The sequence below is a fragment of the Neodiprion lecontei genome, chromosome 3 (genome assembly GCF_021901455.1).
Source record: "Neodiprion lecontei isolate iyNeoLeco1 chromosome 3, iyNeoLeco1.1, whole genome shotgun sequence".
Taxonomy (NCBI): domain Eukaryota; kingdom Metazoa; phylum Arthropoda; class Insecta; order Hymenoptera; family Diprionidae; genus Neodiprion; species Neodiprion lecontei.
Window position 1 is genome coordinate 20,558,257 of NC_060262.1, and position 18,412 is coordinate 20,576,668.

General features: G+C 35.3%; 2 protein-coding genes across 7 annotated transcripts; one reads left to right on the forward strand and one right to left on the reverse strand.

The window, feature by feature from the left end:
• The first annotated feature begins 11,129 nt into the window (after positions 1-11,129).
• Positions 11,130-13,342, forward strand: LOC107227764 (protein FMC1 homolog). Of its 6 annotated transcripts, XM_046735765.1 has the most exons (4): positions 11,131-11,377; positions 11,486-11,641; positions 12,074-12,197; positions 12,453-12,594. In XM_046735765.1, the coding sequence occupies exons 1-3, from the start codon at positions 11,253-11,255 to the stop codon at positions 12,171-12,173; spliced, it is 381 nt and encodes a 126-aa protein (XP_046591721.1). In that variant the 5' UTR covers positions 11,131-11,252; the 3' UTR covers positions 12,174-12,197; positions 12,453-12,594. The 6 variants fall into 6 exon arrangements, with proteins under 6 accessions (XP_046591722.1, XP_046591721.1, XP_046591725.1 ...); XM_046735766.1 differs by lacking the exon at positions 12,453-12,594 and having other exon boundaries at positions 11,130-11,377; positions 11,956-12,085; XM_046735769.1 differs by lacking the exon at positions 12,074-12,197 and having other exon boundaries at positions 11,135-11,377; positions 12,453-12,617.
• On the reverse strand, positions 12,812-17,599 carry LOC107227763 (short/branched chain specific acyl-CoA dehydrogenase, mitochondrial). Its single transcript, XM_015668998.2, has 9 exons — positions 17,416-17,599; positions 17,164-17,278; positions 16,414-16,514; positions 14,839-15,045; positions 14,182-14,352; positions 13,980-14,105; positions 13,680-13,862; positions 13,209-13,344; positions 12,812-13,131 (listed from the first exon to the last, which is right to left on the reverse strand). Exons 1-9 carry the CDS (start codon positions 17,443-17,445, stop codon positions 12,956-12,958), a joined length of 1,245 nt encoding a protein of 414 aa, XP_015524484.2. The 5' UTR covers positions 17,446-17,599; the 3' UTR covers positions 12,812-12,955.
• Positions 17,600-18,412: the final 813 nt, after the last annotated feature.

Sequence of the window (18,412 nt, forward strand, 5' to 3'; positions counted from 1 at the left end):
GCAATTGTATGTTTTAAGTTTTATGTTACGCGTCAGCCTATCGAACGTATTGAATTTCTCCCCCTCTTAATTTTAACAATTCATGCCACGCATGCTTGTTATTATCGCATCGTATTGAGTAATTTGTACAATTTATACCATGATAATTCTTCGCCGTATTTCAGTATACTGCACATCAAAACGAGACCTCGTATAATGCTGACTACTGTAATTACCAAGTGTCAAGTTTTTATTTTGTGAATTTAAAATCGACACGTTCTCAGAGAATCGTATTTATCGTTATAATTCAGAAATTTATACGCAGTCAGACTCTATAAATCGGCATGAGAACGGCATGAGAGTATAAATTAGAATTGTGAAAAATTTTAACCTTGGTCAGTCAAACACTGGCTTAATTTGACTTTATTGTAAGAGTTGACGGAAAGTCGGTAAGACGGTGATTGTTTGCCTGAGATGGGGAAATTATTTTCAATTTTAACATTGTTAAAATACAAATTTGATATCGTAAAAAACTCGCCATAGCGAATCTAATAAGGTATAAAAAAATATACAGGTAATTCTGAAAATTTTAAGGTTTCTATTTTTTCGTGAGAACGTAAGTCAATTTACTATCGACCTGAACATTATTGACTGCTAATTGAAGTTTATGAATTTTTATAAACTATCGAGTAGCGCGAAATACAAAAATACGAGAATAAATTGTATGTGTGCCAAATGAAATGAAAATTTCGATATTATTTACAGATTCTGGAATATAGATGAACGCAATTATTTTTATAACACAACTTCACAATTTTAACGGTAGTAAAATTTTCGTAATAAAAATTTCAATACATTCTCTAAATGATTTAATTACTGAAAGACTATATATTTCAGTTTTCATTGTAAATTGTATAATTCCCTGGTAAGAAAAATTGATCCAAATAATTGTAAGGCCGGTGACATTTCTTGTGTCTTGGGTTTGTTTTTTTTTTATTTCCGCATCTTACTCCACGATATGTTTATGCCTATAATAATATCCTTTGTTCACCGATCGTGATCTTGATCGCGACAATGTGATTGACAGTGAAAAGAAATGTTATAGCACCTTTGTTGACTAGCAGCGTTCGTGCGTTAAAGGACACGATCCGATATACGCAACCATTTGCATACACACGTTTGATTACACATGAAAGATATATTTTCATGGAAGAATAGAATTCCTAGACAAATGAAAGTAAAAAAAAAATTCTCAATGATCCATCACCAATAATATTGACTGTCATTATAGTGCAATTTGCAATCAATTGTACCCGGGATCGTTGTGTGATGATAAAAAGAAGAGCGAATTTTTTGATAAAACGTTTCACGTTTTGAGGAAAAAAATCCGTCAAAAAATCACGTCGGGATGTTTTGTTTCTATACAGCTAATGATTAGGGTGGTCCTTATTCAGGGTGTTGACGAATTTTTGCCAGACCATCCCCCGAACTCAACTTCAAATAATTCGAAAACAATCGCCTAATTTTTTTTCAGATTTTTACATCGAATCTAAGATAGTCCGCATTGTGATCGAAGTTTCTTATGGAAATTAACATGGGTAAAACTTTTTTTCTCAGTACATATTTTATTGCAAGAGCAATAATGTTCCAAATAATCTGTAACCGCGAGGTTTTGGTCAGAATTAGTGCTACTATCTGAAAAAAAAATACACATCATCGTACCAGGCAATCTAGACGAATTGCACAACCTCGAAACCTGACTTTTTCTTTATTTAGAGGAAGTGCAATTCGTCTGGATTGCCTCGTACGATGATGTGTATTTTTTTTTTTTCATATAGCATCACTAATGCCGACTAAAACCTCGCAGTTACAGATTTTTTGGAACATTATCACTTTCACGATAAAATATATAGTGCTAAAAAAAGTCTTTCTCATGCCATTCCCATAACAAACTTCGATCACAATGCCGGCTATCTCAGACTTGCTGTAAGAATCGGAAAAAAATTTGGCGACTCTTTATAAATGATTTAAAATTGATTTCAGTGATGGGGCGGTAAAAAATTCGTCAACACCCTAAACAAGGACCACCCTACTAATGACAGTAGATGTTTATTATATAAATATGGCGTACTACTTTTAAGTATTCGTGATGTATCAATTTCAAAATCTGTATTCACGGATTAAAAAAAAAAAAAAAAAAGACCGCAGGTACTCGAAGGAATGCAAAAACTTCATAAATTTTTCAAAAGTTTTCACATGCAATAAATTTTCCCCAATCCAGATCAGACCATTTTTCAAAAAGCCAAAAGTTATCGTCGATGACAATACTCAATTTTAATTAGATTCCTACGCCTGTATTCACATAACATGCAGGAAACGGTTCCAAGAGGAAATTGTACCGTCAGCTCATATTCTCTCAGGCAGGCGCACCTACGTCATTTCTACAATCTTATACGATCTAGTTTCGCAACCGTACGGAAATTTGATACTTTCTTTATAATTACGCCTATAACCTACTGAAGAAATAAGTTGTCCGCACAGATCGCTAATCCTCCTAGCTGCAGCTGCGACTGTTACTTTACACCGGGACTAACGTGTAGTACACTGTTCATTCGAGTGAAACTCAATTCCAGTACACGTGGAGACGGGGTTTTGTCCATTGTAACAGAATCACCGTGATTCGTATATTCATTCATTGACCTCGTGTACTAGCGCAGCTACGACTCGACGAGACAGATTTGATTACTATTCGAGATCCGTCTCCTCTCGTCGAAAGTGATAAAAAAAAAGGAATCCTGTTCGACCGAATACGTTAGAATTCGCAGCCAAGGAGTAGTAAATACTTTTTTTAAACTTAGCTTGATTGTGGACTCTTATTTTTTAATATATGCTTATTGTTAGATCTGAGTAATCCCATTCGCGTATTTTTTTTTTTTTTTTAATTCCAAAACTTCGTTGTGTCCACGATCGTTTGTCCAAATAACACCGGATATACTGTCGTATTAGAAATTTTCATTCAGTCTTAATTTCCATCGCGAGCTATCGCTAATTTTACATTCGAAGAGGAAAGATGAGTCACGAAATTATCGAATATCATTGGATTTGAAAGATTTTTTCTCGCACCAGTCCGAAGCTTTGAATTATCCTTATGTCAACTCACGCAAACTTACTCGTAAGGAATTTTTACTTCTTCATCCCAGGTGAAAAAAATTTTAATCGTAAGTTGAAAACATTACAATACTTCAAAATATGGTTGGGTTAGTTTGTATAAAGTTTCTATGAAGTATCCGTGAATCTTGATACATTGATGTGAAAATTTTTCGATAAATCTACAGGATGTGACGTGAAACTACTAATATTCACAATTTTTCATCTATAGATGAATGCATTACATGAAAATTCGCATTGTCCAAGTTTTGACTGATTGAAGAAACGACGAACGAAGTATTTAAAAAATATCGAAATCATTCCAATGGAATCTTTTGTAAGAAATAATATTCAGAGTTCTCAAATTTTTCATCAAATTTTTGTTCGTCGAACCTTGATGCCTCTTAACGGCATGAAGTGAAAAATTTACCGAACCACGAACCGATCGGTAAGTCCTGACGAAGTGAAAAATTGTCTGTCCTAAAGGCAAGAGCAGCGCAATAATTGGTGTCTCAATTTTGTATTCAATCCTCGCAACGAGCCGAAGGATTTCACCCGAAGCCCCGTAATAAGAACCAGGTGCGAGAGCCGTTACTGCAGGTGTGAAAATTACTTCAAGTGACATCGGGGCCTCACCTGCACAGGTTCCTCAATTCAAGTCATACCCACGAATTATCATTAATTACAATGTACCCGTGACAATTATCAATTCCCGCCTACTCCACGGATATGTAATATAATTAGCACACGTGCCGAATTCATGATTGTCATTCCGTGATTAATTATACCGTGTAAGCATTGTTTTCTATTTATCGATTGAAATCGCTCGACGATCATCGCTCCACGTGTATAAAGTGAGAAATCGCAGCCGAGAAATAAATATTTGTTTCGAAGTTAGCCTGATTTGTTCACTCCTATTTTTGAATACATGCTTAGATCCGAGTAATCCACTTCACTACTTTCCGTTTGCATAAATTTCACCCCAGTATTATTATCGGACGTTTTACGCTCAATGAGACCGATTTTTAACCCTTACAGAATGAGCTGGAATCTGTGATATATCAATATGTTTTTATTTACATATTAAAGAGACAAAAAAAAATTGTTTTGAAAAAATTTAACAGTTTGTTGTTATTGTTATTATTATTATTATTATTGTTGTTATTCATCAAAGTTGGCACCTCGAAAAAAAGCGCGTGGGTGGCCCCGGTGATTTTGGCTCTTAATGTTATCTGAAATCAAAAATTCTTGATAATTCTTGATCTATAGACACGAAGTCTCAACGAGAACTGCGCAGGAGAATGCACTGGTATGAAAACAACGTCGTTAGGCGATATCTTTCCGTCTTCTTCTATCGGTTCGAACTAGTTTTATATGTACAGATACAATTTCAATAAATTAAAATAATTTGAACGCAAACATAAAACATAACGAATTCTGAATTTTGAATAACAAAAGAAAAAATCCACCATTACCAGACGCGCATCCGCCTTATTTTATTTGGAAAAAGAAAAAAAGTTGCTAAAGTAGATAGACAAAACTGGTTCTTGGATCATGGGAGTATCGGAAATAAAACAGGCGATTTTTCTCCTTAAAATTGTTCGGTTGTGATTAAAAAAAAAAAAAATCTAAGCCAAGTATCGAAAAAACGACTCGACAAGTACTAGATTATTGTATGAAACTAAATGCCGATCGGTCCAGTAGTTACGGATATATTTCTGGTACCGATTTTGAAAACACCGTTTTCATAAAAACGCGTTTGAAGTTTTGAGCACAGTTTACACTGAAATAGTTGGTTTTTTTCAAACTTACATGAAATCGTCGATTCCTGAGCAATATGACGGGTCTTCGTTAGATGTCAACGCTTCCGTTGGATCGTTTTTTTTTTTTTTTTTTTGTGCCGTTTCAACCTCATTTTTCATTCTTTGCAAAACGCTATAACTTCGTCGTTACTGCGAATTTTTTTATGAAATTTTCGTGGTATACACTCAAAGGATTGTACTTCGAAATGCAAATTTTAATTTCAAAAGTACTTTTAGCATTGCAAATATGTAAGGATGCTTTTCCATTATAAAAAATCATTCGACTGACTTTCTTGCAAATTAATCATCGGAATCTGATGTACATTCAGCCAGTTCTTTGCACTTACAATTATAAAGCCAGTGCATCAGTCTCACTGACTAATTACCCGTAATGTCAATACAGACTCGGCACTGTTTAATGTTATCAGCTACCGCACTCTTCTGTTTTATAATCTATCGCTTGATCAGTGACTATTCGCCGCCGATTGATATTTATATAGTGCATTTTTTCGGATCTCTATGATCTTTTCGCGCGATGCCCGATAACGGATTCAACTGCGATGCGGAGATAATATGATACTGCAGACGTTAATAAACAAAGACAAGCTGAAAGATACCGTAAAACGTGTCAAAATCCGGGCGAAAATTTCTAACGACGAATATTCTACTTGTAAAATCCAAGATATCAAATAACCGCGGTAAGAGGGAAAAAAATTTTAAAAAATGGATCAAAATGAGAGAGAAGAGGAAACTTGATCGCGTTTCGGGTTGATTTCAACCGATGAATCCGTTGCTCCTTGATTTTCACACAACATTTCTGACTTGCGACAAACCGCGCTGGTCAGATCTAGTTTGTCAGCCAAGAATAAAACAGCAGCTTCACGTGTTCGTAACGTGAAACATAGGTATCGGCGTGTGGGTATCGGGGAAAACAGAAACAAGTTATATCAGGTGTAAACAAAAAATTACGTTGTACCGACGCCTTGTAATTATTATTCTATTGTATATTAATAGGCGCGGCTGACAATCGAGCGAGCCTTGAGCAAGTTGGAACTTCTTTTACGCGATACAATCCGTGCGGGCGCTGATTTATGTGATAATACCGTTAATAATGTGACATTTTTATACCTGAATTAGTTATGCAATCCCATTCGATTTTCAACCACATTGATATTTTCACTGTTTAGTTGAGACTGATCGATGTGGGTGAAATTTAACGACCCGACGTATAAGAAATGTCCAGAATAGTTAAATATTCAATACGAAATAGTGGAAAGTGAAAAAAAATACTTTACTTTCCTTGTGACCTTTTGTGTTTTTTTTTTTTCTTAAGAAATATTCCACTAACAATAAATCATCTCGTACAACTCTACGTATCATTATCATGCCCACTGTAGGTAAAACTCAACCGTTTTATCAGCATAAGAATTTTATCCTGGTCAAATTTTAATCCACTATAAAAAAAATACCATAAATTGACACATCGTTTAAAAATTTATTCAAGGATGTAGGAAATTCATTAGATTAATCCAAACACGCAGATTACGAGTATTACTCATATCCGTCCGTTCGTCCGGATGAAACAATCCTTCGGAACATTCTCCGTATAATGTACAGTGCACACTGTAATATGTATACGTATACAGTATTACATATGCAAAGTTGGCGTAGGTATCGCATTTGCTAAAAGTATTCACGTACACGAGAAACGCGTTGCGGTGGCCCGGGAACTCCTGCAGAGAAACAAGGGGTGTATAATAAGGACGGAGGCTCGGAATGCCGATTAAAATCCTCATTCTCTCTCTCTCTCTCTCTCTCTCACACGCATAAAATCTGTATGCGTTGCGCTGCGGCCTTTCCGCTAATACGGGACCGCCTGCAGCCGCAGTGAATACGTGATAAACTTACGTATTATTTCTTTAACCGTGCGCACAGACGACTAATTATTATGATTATGAGTTATTACGTCACAGGATATCCTCGTTCTAATGTTGTACCTGCGTAGTAGTTATTAACAGCTTAATTCAGCGAATCCGCAAAATAATATTAATAATAATAATAATGGTAAATAATAAATTTCTAATAACTTATACACGCAACAAGTTTTTAAACCGGACAACTAATCAATGCCTGGTATATAATTTTTGCAAATTTATATAGGCATCTTACATTCTCTGGGTGAAATAATTGGCCTAATGGTTAGATTAGAATGCAGCTTAATGCAGCTGGGTAACGGAACAATGTGACGACCGGGTTTAACGGTATTTTTATTATTCAATTCGACAATAGTTTATGACTGCGCATAATCAACGTAAAAGCGTATGTGAAACGCTGGTCAAATTTTTCCGTGTAGGCACATTTATACGAATATTTTTTACGCAAATATATTCGATGTCGCTTTGAAAACATGCTGCTTTATAATGTTGTATAAAATTTTTCAAGAGAAACGCTAAATTTTAATGCCTGTGGATAGGCAATCGAAGATACTAAATTTTTTTCTTTTCTTGCGGCATACCTACATATATGTTCAAAATTTATAGCTGCATTTGCCTATCTGCTGTAGTTGAGCGGCGAGTTTCACGGAAAACTCAAGTTACGCACACGTTTTGCAATCGCATACAATTGGATGAAATTAATTCGCGTGGAATAAAAAATTCTCCGAGCATAATGAGGCGTATTAACAAAAATAATTTTAATAACAATAATAATTTCCTTAAGTAGCAACTATCTGCATTCTGCGCTGCGCAGGCATATGTGTCGATCAGATGTAATCGCATCGCGGAATAACTGAAACGCACGATCTATAAGTGATAATAAGAAGCTTTGTGTATACTAAATCGTCATGCTGATTAAGACGTCGTCGTACGATTAATGTGTCACGTGTTAACAGGATATGTTCACTTGTCGGCTCGGTTATACGATTTTTGTTTCTACAAAAAGAAATCCTGCGTGCACATTGTACGTGTGACTTACCGAGTATCATCGCGCGAATCGCACGATACCTTTGTTCATCGGTGTCTCGAATTTATCAATAATAAACTGGAGATTATATAAATTAGTCTCGATGCTGGATTTCTTGGAAACTCGACACAATTGATACAGGCCTAAATAATACCTGATACAAATTTGTTTTTTTTTTTCTTTTTTTCGAAAATATTTCATCGTATCTTTAATTGCCATTTCGAGCACTAAATATAGGATAATAAATTCATTCGAGGATTTTTGGAAAAAAATATTTCTCTCACGAGGGACTCAAGCTTGGTATATTGTTCATATTATCATTTCCCAAGATCGATAAATAGTCTTACAGACGAAATTATCTTAAGATCGAGTAAAGAAAGTTGTTTTTTCTTTTTTTTTTTTTTCTTTCTTACCCTTTCCAACAAGTTTCAAACAACCGTGAAGATTTTCGATTCAGTGAAATATTCTCAAGAGTAAAAAAAAACAATGCAAAATATCGTGTAATATTATGTAATTTGATTTCAATAAGTATCTGTGAGAATTTCTTATCTTTGAATTTGTTATTACCTGCATGCAAGCTGCATTCGTTGCACTCGCTAATTCGTTTATTTTCTCGTTTGTTCACTTTTGAACCGTGAAGCGTCGAGAGAGAAAAACAATATAATCGTTGGCGATGTTTTCCAAAGTCAGATTATACGGGGCAGCGCCCCCGAGTTTTATTTATATTATATATCTGCGCAGTTGGGCCATTCGTATTATGTGCTCAATGCAGTTCCTGCCAAACCCCCGTATTTAATTCAACCACAAAGGCGGCATTCCAGACACACAATAGCATTTGAGTTTATGTTCGAGCAATAATTGCTAGCGTTGGTTTTTTGCACGCGTAATTTCTTTTTTCTCACGTAATTCATGACTCAACGTTAATTACCGTACACAGTTTTTTACGAGTGAATTATTTTTCTTCATCAACCATTATTGCAGACTGCAACAATAATTTCTACACTAGTATTTGCATGCCAAGCTTTCGGAACTGAGACTGCACAGCTAAAAATATTAAAGAAAATATTCACAGAGATTCTAATCATCTGTTAATTTTGCAAGTTTTCATCATAAATTATCATATGTAAATGTTTCCGAAAACAAATTCCATTGATTTTCCCGTTATCTTTTTGAACTAGATAATTCTGTATAGATTTCTTCGTGGTATAAGTCACACTGACAAATCGCAGGAAAAAATTTCATTCATTCGAACATTTGTCTCGATCAATTAAAACAAATTTTTGCATTGCTGTACAATTGAACGAAATTTTGTTTGTTTCGTCGAAGAGAGCTTAGAAAAGTTAAAAAAGTAATTTATTCTGAATCAGCCAGTACTTCGATATTATTCTTGTTTTTTTGATAATTCCAAATTATCTTGTGAAATATCATGCGACGTTTGCGTATTTAAATATTGCGAAATACTACAATGCAGAATTGATAAAATTCTCCAACGTTATTTTATTCACAATTGCATTTGTAACCTTTCGCTACATTGATGATGAGATTCGACAACGACTGTATATTTTTGAATGCGTAAGAAAACAAAAAAAAAAAAAACAATTTGATGGGTTCGTGAGATATTTGGTTAAACCGACCAAACGTATTAAACTAATAAAAATTTGTATGCGAAAAATGCGGATAATCAAATCAAAAAAATTTGTCACTAATTTCAACATATTTTCATCTGAAGTAAAAAAATGTTGTTGGTCAAACTATTTTTTCGAACTCACCGAAATTTTAGTTTGAGTGTACCGATTATAATTAACATGTGTAAATTAATCAGTCACGAGCAAATAAGTAATTATTTTCAAGGGTGAACAAAACTTTAAAAATCAAGAATTTCGATGAAGAATTACAGAAGTATATAAAATATTTTCATGATTCCATTTCACATTTGTTATATCAAGTGTAGACATGCGTGCTCGGCAGACGTAATAATTGCAGAGCGTCGTAATTAATGCTCTAATTACGTGCGACTAATCCACCACTGAAATAATGTCGCAATTACAATATACAGCAGGGTCGCGTAATTGCATGTTTCTTTTGATACGATTTGTATACCCACAGAGCACTAGGTGGAAGGCCTTTGTGTCCCTCTTAGCAAGAGATAAAGTTAAAGCTGTAATCTCGGCACATAAACCCGAGTATTTACCTAATAAGTCAACTGCAACTGCGCTATTCTATTATTACCCCACTCCTATGAAGCAATTGAAATATGGATATGCGGATGTATAAACATATCTATAGTAAATTATATGGTAAAGCTTCCACGAGAAATCAGTCGCCAAATGCATGCTTGACCCACTTTGACAGTAAAATGCGGCAATGTAGTGAATAATAAGGAGAAAATACTGTCTCGGTAATTGTAATTCAGATATATTCATGCTTTACCCGTACGTATGTAAAAGGTTGGATTCTATTTAGCGTTATAATTCTTATTTATAAGTAAATGTCACTTCGTTCTGTCATTTTTTTCTACATTGCGAAAGAAATTCCAACGACTTATGGCAGACCAATTAGAAGCCTACCACCTAATTACTGATGTTTTGGTAACTATTTGGCGTTTGACTGTAATTGACTTTTATCCTGTTTACGTATTGAATACTATGTTGCTTGTTTAACACGTGATAATAAACTTGAAATCACTGCCACTGATCTGAGGAAATAAAGGTCGTGGTGGAGTCATCGATTTACTTCAACTAGATTTGGTCTCTCAAGTCATCTAATACCCCTAGAGTTAAAATTCTTTTAAAAATCATTAATTTCTGGTTATATCTTCTCTGTCCGAAAGATATTTTTTTCTGTCGTCCCGACTAATGCGGATTTGATAACTTTCATTAATTTTCATCCTTCTGTCGCAATTTCCTAATCTATCGTTGACACTACTCCCGCAAGCACAATATTGTAATTGAACATATAATCAAAATTGAAACATTTACGAATTTCTTCGAAAAATTAACTAGTCGAAGTTTCGTATACCTAGATATTTTTCACACAGTATATTACGGGGTTGGTTTGTTGTATTATTTTTTTTTAATTCCTTGAACATTGAAATAAGAACTAATGTTGAAAGTAATAGATTCTTGGAAAGTTTAAGAGGATTCAAAAGTCTGACTAATGCAGGCTGCTTCTACTGATTCTAGCTCGGCACGTCCAGTAGTGCCACCTGTGCCAACTGTAAGAGAACTAGAAGGTCACAAAACGCGTCCACCACCAAAAAATTGCGCAGAGTTGCGAGACCTACATACATAGCAACTCTTCGTTCAACTTTCGTTGTCGACCATCTATGTTATCGATGGTTAATCACCCTGAAAAATATACAACATGGCCGACAACGAAAAGTTCGAATTGGTGGGTCGTCGTAAGCGAGGAAAACGAGCGTTAGACGTATTGCGAGATAATAACACATCCAGAAATATATTCGAGTACGACGTTGACAATCTGAGCCGGTAAGTTTTTCAAACGGTACGTGAACCGCGTAGCCGATTGTAAATTTGCGGAGAAGAAAAGTGACTAGATATAACCTCAAACCAAGTTTACCATGTTGCTATTTTCAGCAAACTAAAAGAGGCCAAAGACGAGCTTAACGATTCGAAGTATAAGATTAGCCTTTTTCAAAGTCTGAAAGAATGCACCCAGCTCCTCAACGTAGATCGTATCAACGAAATTGTCTGCTATGGCTTAGGCAATTTCTTCAATCTGAAACAGTCTAGGTATCAGTTGGCTCTGCTCCTGATCGTCAGGGATTATTTTAGCGCCCAAGTTTTTGTGTACGACCCTCTATTCTGTGCTGAAGAAATTCGGTACTTAGAGTCGATAGACTGTCAGGTATTGCAAAAAAATGAAGAGGGCAAGCGGAAGGTTGAAGCGACTACTTTAGTGTATCTACCCCACTGCCCAAAGCAGCTAACAAATAATTATCTGTATGCCAATTGGGGTCCGGGAATAAAGAATTCGATTCTTTTGACTAATAGTTTTACTGAAATACTTGATTCTCACACAGCTAGAGCTTTGGATAATTCTGCAGGTTATATAGCGAGGATAAATCCTTTCGTTAAAGAAATACAATTAGAAAATTCCTTTCGATATAACAACGTATTTAACGACTCTGCGCTCCATATTTTCATCAAAGATAACTTGGACAGGGTTCCTATAGGATTTTGGCTGGATAGGGAAGAACCTGTATATAATAAGGATGATATTGAGTTCATTACAAATGCCTTGAACCAGAGCTTGATGCTGTAGGAATACCATTGATTAGATAACTGCGTAAGTTTTGATCGTTTCTAAACCATATCTTAAATCTTGGGATTAGTTTTACAGTAAGGTTGTGTCAGTGATGAAATCTTGGGATATTTTTTCACCAAGTTGTACTAGTGGCACATAATATTTAAGAAACAATGGTTGCAGAGTAAATTTCTGATTACTCAGTTTACTGCGATATTGAATCTCGATACTCTCATTACATTGAATGAAAACAGGAATAAATCAATTAGTTTATATTTTATAATTACACTGTTGCAGAAACCCTAAACAATGAATGGAAATTTGAAAATCCTAAGATCGCTGATTAATGAGATTCGTCATGTAGCGAAGGAGAAAAAAATGAAGGACAACATCATGGTGCAGTATATATTAGAGGAGGCAAAAAAACACAGAGAAACGTCAGAAGTGCTGTGTAAGGCGAGGGAGGAGCTGAAAAGCATGGGAGAAAACTACCTTTGCTATTTAGAATCTCAAAGAAAGTACAATGAAATCAGAACTCAGTATGCCGGTAAAGGTGACAGAAGTGTTAAGGAAACTGCTGACTTGGTGGGATTCAAGCTGCCCCACGATCCAAAATAAGTTGAAGAAGGAATTTGTAAATAACCTTTAAATAGTAGTAAATGTAAAAATGTTTATTTCATAACAATGTTTAAAGAAAGTAAACACAGGTGAAATAGCAACGTCGATATGTATCGCAAAATATTTGGCTCTTTTCCTCAAATCTTTGACACCTATTTTGCATATTTTATTTCTCTTTTTACTCATGAGTATTCCTTGCGGATTGCTTTTGCTATTGTCGACAACTGCATGTTGCTTGTTCCCTCGTATATTGTGCCAATTTTACAATCTCTGAAGAATTTCTCCTGTGGGAAATCAGTCGTGTATCCAACGCCCCCCATGAAATCTATGCATTTAGCCGTCACCCTAACTGCCGTTTCTGTAATTTAAACATTCATTATAGTCAAAACGGGGCTTTAGCCTCGCTGACCAAACAACCGATACAAATTTTCTCACCAGATGCAATTAGCTTCGCCATCGCGGCTTCCTTTGCAAATGGCTTCTTTGCCTCCACCAGACGCGCCGCATTGTAAACGAGCAATCTAGCACTCTCAACCTCCGTCACTGCTTGTGCAATCTGATGCTGCATAGACTGTAATTGGTGAAAAAGTTGATATCGTCATAAGCTAAAAAGTGATTAGTTGTAAAGCATCATCAGTTACAGTTAAGGAATAATAAACAGAATGAGTTCGAAATTCGTGATAACTGTATTGATAACTATTATAAAAAAAACGTTATTTTGCAACATTGAAATTGTTTGTAATTCAATACACTACGATACAGTAAAACATAATCATGTTTTGCAATCTTAACTCCGTCAAAGTAACGCTGAAGATAAGAAAATAGACATGTTTTCAAAATTTTCCATTATGTTAACGCTACTAACTTCAATCTCGTTGTACAGTACAACAAATACAAATAACTGACCTGAAACGAAAATATATCTTGTCCAAACTGCTTTCTCTCCAAAGTGTAGGGTATTGTTACATCTAGCGAGCCCTGCGCCATGCCGATCATTTGAGCACCAATACCGACTCTACCCTCGTTCAAAAAACCGGCGGCGTATTTGTAACCGTGACCAAACTCTCCCAGTATATTGCTTTCCGGAACCTGCAAGGGAAAAGTTTCTGTTAATATTTTTTCGATACATTTTCGAAAATCTTCATTAAACCCCTCGTTTTGCTGTTTACTTCACCCTGACGAATTGGATCGTCTGGCCAAACTCACCCTAACATTATCAAAATGCAACATGCAAGTTCCCGATGCCTTAATACCCAATTTATCCTCTGGTTTAGCTACTGTGAGTCCCGGTGTTTCTCGATCAACGAAGAATGTGGTGATGCCTCGGTATCCCTGGAATACAAGAGATAAGCGCTATGATTTGTGAAGTGAAATTAAAACTACAGGCAAGATTGTTGAACAGACTTACCGCCGATGGATCTGCGTTTGCAAATACTAAAAATACTCCAGCTATGTCTGAGTTTGAAATCCACATTTTAGTTCCGTTGATAACATAGTCGGAACCGTCTTTCTTTGCCACTGTTTTCAATGAAAATGCATCAGATCCTGCGCTGGGTTCAGTTAAACAGAAACTACCTGGCTGGAAAAAGTAGAAAAAAAATTCGCTGTCCGATCAGTGGAAAAAAAATTTGTCACAACTTAAATTTGCGTATTAGTATATCATGTGTATTGAGATTTTTTGAGAATATCATTCTCAAATGAAGGAATTTTTCTACCCAGTCACTTGAGTCTTGTTTTGAAATTGAACTTGGAAAACTTATCAATTTTTTGACCATGCGTCATAAAAATATACTTTAAACGAATGAATAACAACTATTTGACACATTCTTCAACGTAGATATCCATAAGGTAGAAGAAGAAAAATAAAAAAGCAGAATTAAAACAAAAAAGTCGTATCAGCAATCATGATTTCGCGAACCTGAGAACGGGTTTATCAAGAAGAGGTATAAATCGTCATATCATATCGCTGTAAGTAGACGAGCCTTTTAATTAGGTGAATTACAATTATTACTTGATAAATATTTGTCATACGTTACATCACATTCATGCATCAGGGATTACTTACGTATTTTTGAGCAAGATTTGGCAAGTACTTTGCTTTTTGCTCCTCTGTGCCGACTTTAATTATCAACGAATTTACCAACGTGTTGTGGATATCGACAAGGGCAGCAACCGCTCCGTCTACCTTAGCCAACTCCTCCACCATCAATATCGTCGACATGAAATTGCTCCCCGTGCCTCCGTACTTCTCGGGAATTTCCATCCCCATTAACTGGCGGAAGAGGAAAATTTGAACAAAAAAAAAAAAAAAAATAACAAACAAATTATCCACAAAGGTGAATCTATTACCTCTCTTAAGAATTCTGAACATGGAAGCGTGAGTTAATATAATTCATCCAAAAAACATATATACGAATTTATCTGAAAACGTATACGTTTGTGTTTACTTTCATCGCCAATTATCTCAACTAATTTTCAATATTTCTAAGATTTATAATTCACTTGATTATACGATATTTTGGATGCAACAATTGTAATGAATTAACGAAGCTTACTCAAGAAATTTCAGAGAAATTGATGAAAGCCAATTGAATAAGGAAAACATAAACTTAGAAACTTCAAATGCAGTGGTCTAAACTGGAAATAATATTGCGAAATAAGGGAAATCAAAGAAGTTGAATGTTTTCGACATCACGGGGAATGAATTTATATAACTGAAAATATTAAAAATCATTGCGAATTAAGTGAAATCATAAGATAGCGTCGAAAATTTCTGAACGACTTGTGCAGGTAAATGCCTAACAATTTCAATTCATTAATATCGATTTCTATTGTAACATATTATTATCGTTAATTTTTGGGTTTTTTTTTGTGATCTCTTGTGATTCTGTCTCGTCTGAAAATCACTGGGAATCACCTAGAACGCTGTAAAAACATTGCGACTCAATGAAAATCAGTTGGTACTGACGTTGAAAATCATCGAAAATTCGTCGTAATCAATGTCGCCGAGATAAAGCCATTCATTTCATTTCCAAGTTAAGTGAGAAAAGTCAGAATATTTTCAACAAAAGTTCTTTAAAAATCCCCTGTATACAACGGTGAACATCTTTTATTAATCTGTTGTTAGGCCATTTTTTCGTAGAAGTTTTATAAGTCATTCGCAGCATGGGTAGAAAATTTGAATCACTATTTGCACAATCGAAGCTTTTCAAACATATTTCATCGAATTCGTACACTTTCGATGAATTCCAGTTGACATTATCGATTGAAAAGCTCAAATTCGTCGGTAATACTTTCTCAGGAAAATCCGAATGTACTTCTTCATTGAAATTGAAATCGAGTTGAGAACCTTTAAATTTCTCATTTATATCTTCACAATCGAAGAGAAAAAATTCTGCCAATTGACTAAATCAGTCAATTCTTAATGGCTTCCACCCATTCCTATGATTTTGATTGTGAATAAATATTATTTTCTTTTTAACCAGGGCATGTATTAGTTTTGTAATTCACTGTATAAATAAACTGATCTCTGGTTTTCCGTATCATTGAGATAATAGTCAATTATGCAACGTATTTATCAGACCTCTTTCGCAACCTGTTTTCAATTGGTACGTGTAGTATAAATATGCATCATTCTTACCCCATTCGCGAACAAAGACTGCAATAATCCGTCATCGATTTTACCCTCTTTTTCCATTTTTCTTACGATTGGCAAAATCTCGTCTTTGGCAAGTTTCGCCACTGTACAAAATCAAAGAAACCATGAGGTACATATATAAGGCAAACTGGATCATTGTATATTAATATCGGGTCAATGGTTAATAATTCCAGATTAGTTTAACCAAATCTATTTTGCACATTCGACACGTGTCGGTATATTTTTTACCCTTTTCAGTGTTTCGTAATAAAATCTGGTTACTTTAATACCGGAAACTGATAACAAGCTTTCGCGATTCGCCTACTTTTGTTCAGGCAACAACGTTGGTAGTAAGCTTAAACACATGCTGTACCATCCTGATAACAGATAGCATAGTTACCATATAATTCTATTGAACAACTCCATTACTCTGAAAGTATTTTATACCGAATTAATTTTTATTCGGCTTTTGATTGATCCTTTCTTCAATGATTTGTTCGTCGAATGTATGAACAACAATAATTACGCATATGTTTAATTATAGCCCTCATGATCGAACCAGCTGTGTCGATTCAACTGGGTATGATTATAAATAATTACGAAAAATGATCGGAAAGCCTTGAAATTTTTTTTTTTTTTTTTTGTCATCAACACGCATTCCTTGTGCGCTTAAATACCACAATGCAGTCTAAAATCGACGTGTAGTTAAATAATCTTCATAAATAAACAATTTAACCCTGAGGACCTACTGACCAGTTTCCTTCATCATGAGTTCATCGTCGGTGAATTCCGTCAAGGGACGAGGATTGGTCTGACACAGTGTAGCACATACGTGGAACTTTCTACCGTCGATCAGTTTTCTCGGTAACTATTGAAAAAAAAAATCATACAATAACAATAATAATCAACGGACCAGGGGTCGCCGATTGTAATTATCGGTATGTAATTGTATCGCAGAGATGCGATATTGTGGTAAACGGGTGTTAGTATCAATTGCCCACTTACTTGACGCACTAAGGATCTAACCGCATTCATTTTGAAATTTACTTGTTATCAGTTCGCTCTTGGTGTGTTTATCGGCACGAGTTGCGTTCCGCAACTGCTGGAATAATACTGCAAGATATCATGGGGCAGGTTCGGATCTGCCTGCCGGCCAATACGGCGAGAATCGAGGAAGGTAGGGAACAGGTTATATAATGAGAATAAATAATCGTCGACACATTCTCGCGGAGTATACACAGAATAACATGCTTGTTCAGAAATTGGCCTTATCACGAAATGCCTTATCACCATCGTACGGGCGATTGCGTAATTCTGACAAGTTAATGTTCCGGGAGCTTAATGGTGTTGTAAATTAGGAAATCAGATTTAACTTCGGGCGAACGCACTCGTTAATACGTTGTTTTGTTTAATAATTTTATATTTCACTTATAACTCTCTACTCAATCTCGTACGTCGACGTACGTACATTCGATTCAATTACTGCACCTATTGTGCACCACTTAATACTGATAAGTCGAATATCTCGCAAGAGTTTCATAGCTGCAGGCTTTCGTATAAGTATAACGATCTGAGCAATTTTTAAATTCACTTGAGGTCTGTTGTCTCCCCTTCGCCCCCTCGCCCTCACCCTCCTATAATAGCGTAGTTTAAAAGGCGCAACTGGGGGTCATCAAATTGAAGTTCATGAAAGTTATGTCTTCTTCGCATTTCAAATTGAATAAAACATCCAATACCACCAAGCTGTACTGGGGAGAATTACTATAGTTGTGGTTATCATACAGTTATTAATTATTTTCATTTATACCATATTATAAGCGAAAATGTAGTTCTGGATACAAAATGACAATTAGTTTTGCAGATGTAATCAGAAAATCTGTATACACGTAGTATATGTATACGTTACTATGCTTTTTGATTATTGTCACTCGTAATATATTTGCATATAACTGCTGCGATAATCTGATATCGTGGCGTGAATAGATTGAAGTTCAAGTCTTGG

What these genes read in the sequence shown, in the direction of transcription:
- LOC107227764 (XM_046735765.1), top strand. Translation starts at nt 11,253, where the DNA reads ATGGCCGACAACGAAAAGTTCGAATTGGTGGGTCGTCGTAAGCGAGGA. An exon ending in GACGTTGACAATCTGAGCCG is followed by an intron (nt 11,378 to 11,485) that starts GTAAGTTTTTCA and finishes TGCTATTTTCAG; the next exon opens with CAAACTAAAAGAGGCCAAAG. An exon ending in TTCAATCTGAAACAGTCTAG is followed by an intron (nt 11,642 to 12,073) that starts GTATCAGTTGGC and finishes TAACTTGGACAG; the next exon opens with GGTTCCTATAGGATTTTGGC.
- LOC107227763 (XM_015668998.2), bottom strand. Translation starts at nt 17,445, where the DNA reads ATGAATGCGGTTAGATCCTTAGTGCGTCAA. An exon ending in CAAATCTTGCTCAAAAATAC is followed by an intron (nt 14,353 to 14,838) that starts GTAAGTAATCCC and finishes TACTTTTTCCAG; the next exon opens with CCAGGTAGTTTCTGTTTAAC. An exon ending in CAAACGCAGATCCATCGGCG is followed by an intron (nt 14,106 to 14,181) that starts GTAAGTCTGTTC and finishes CTTGTATTCCAG; the next exon opens with GGATACCGAGGCATCACCAC.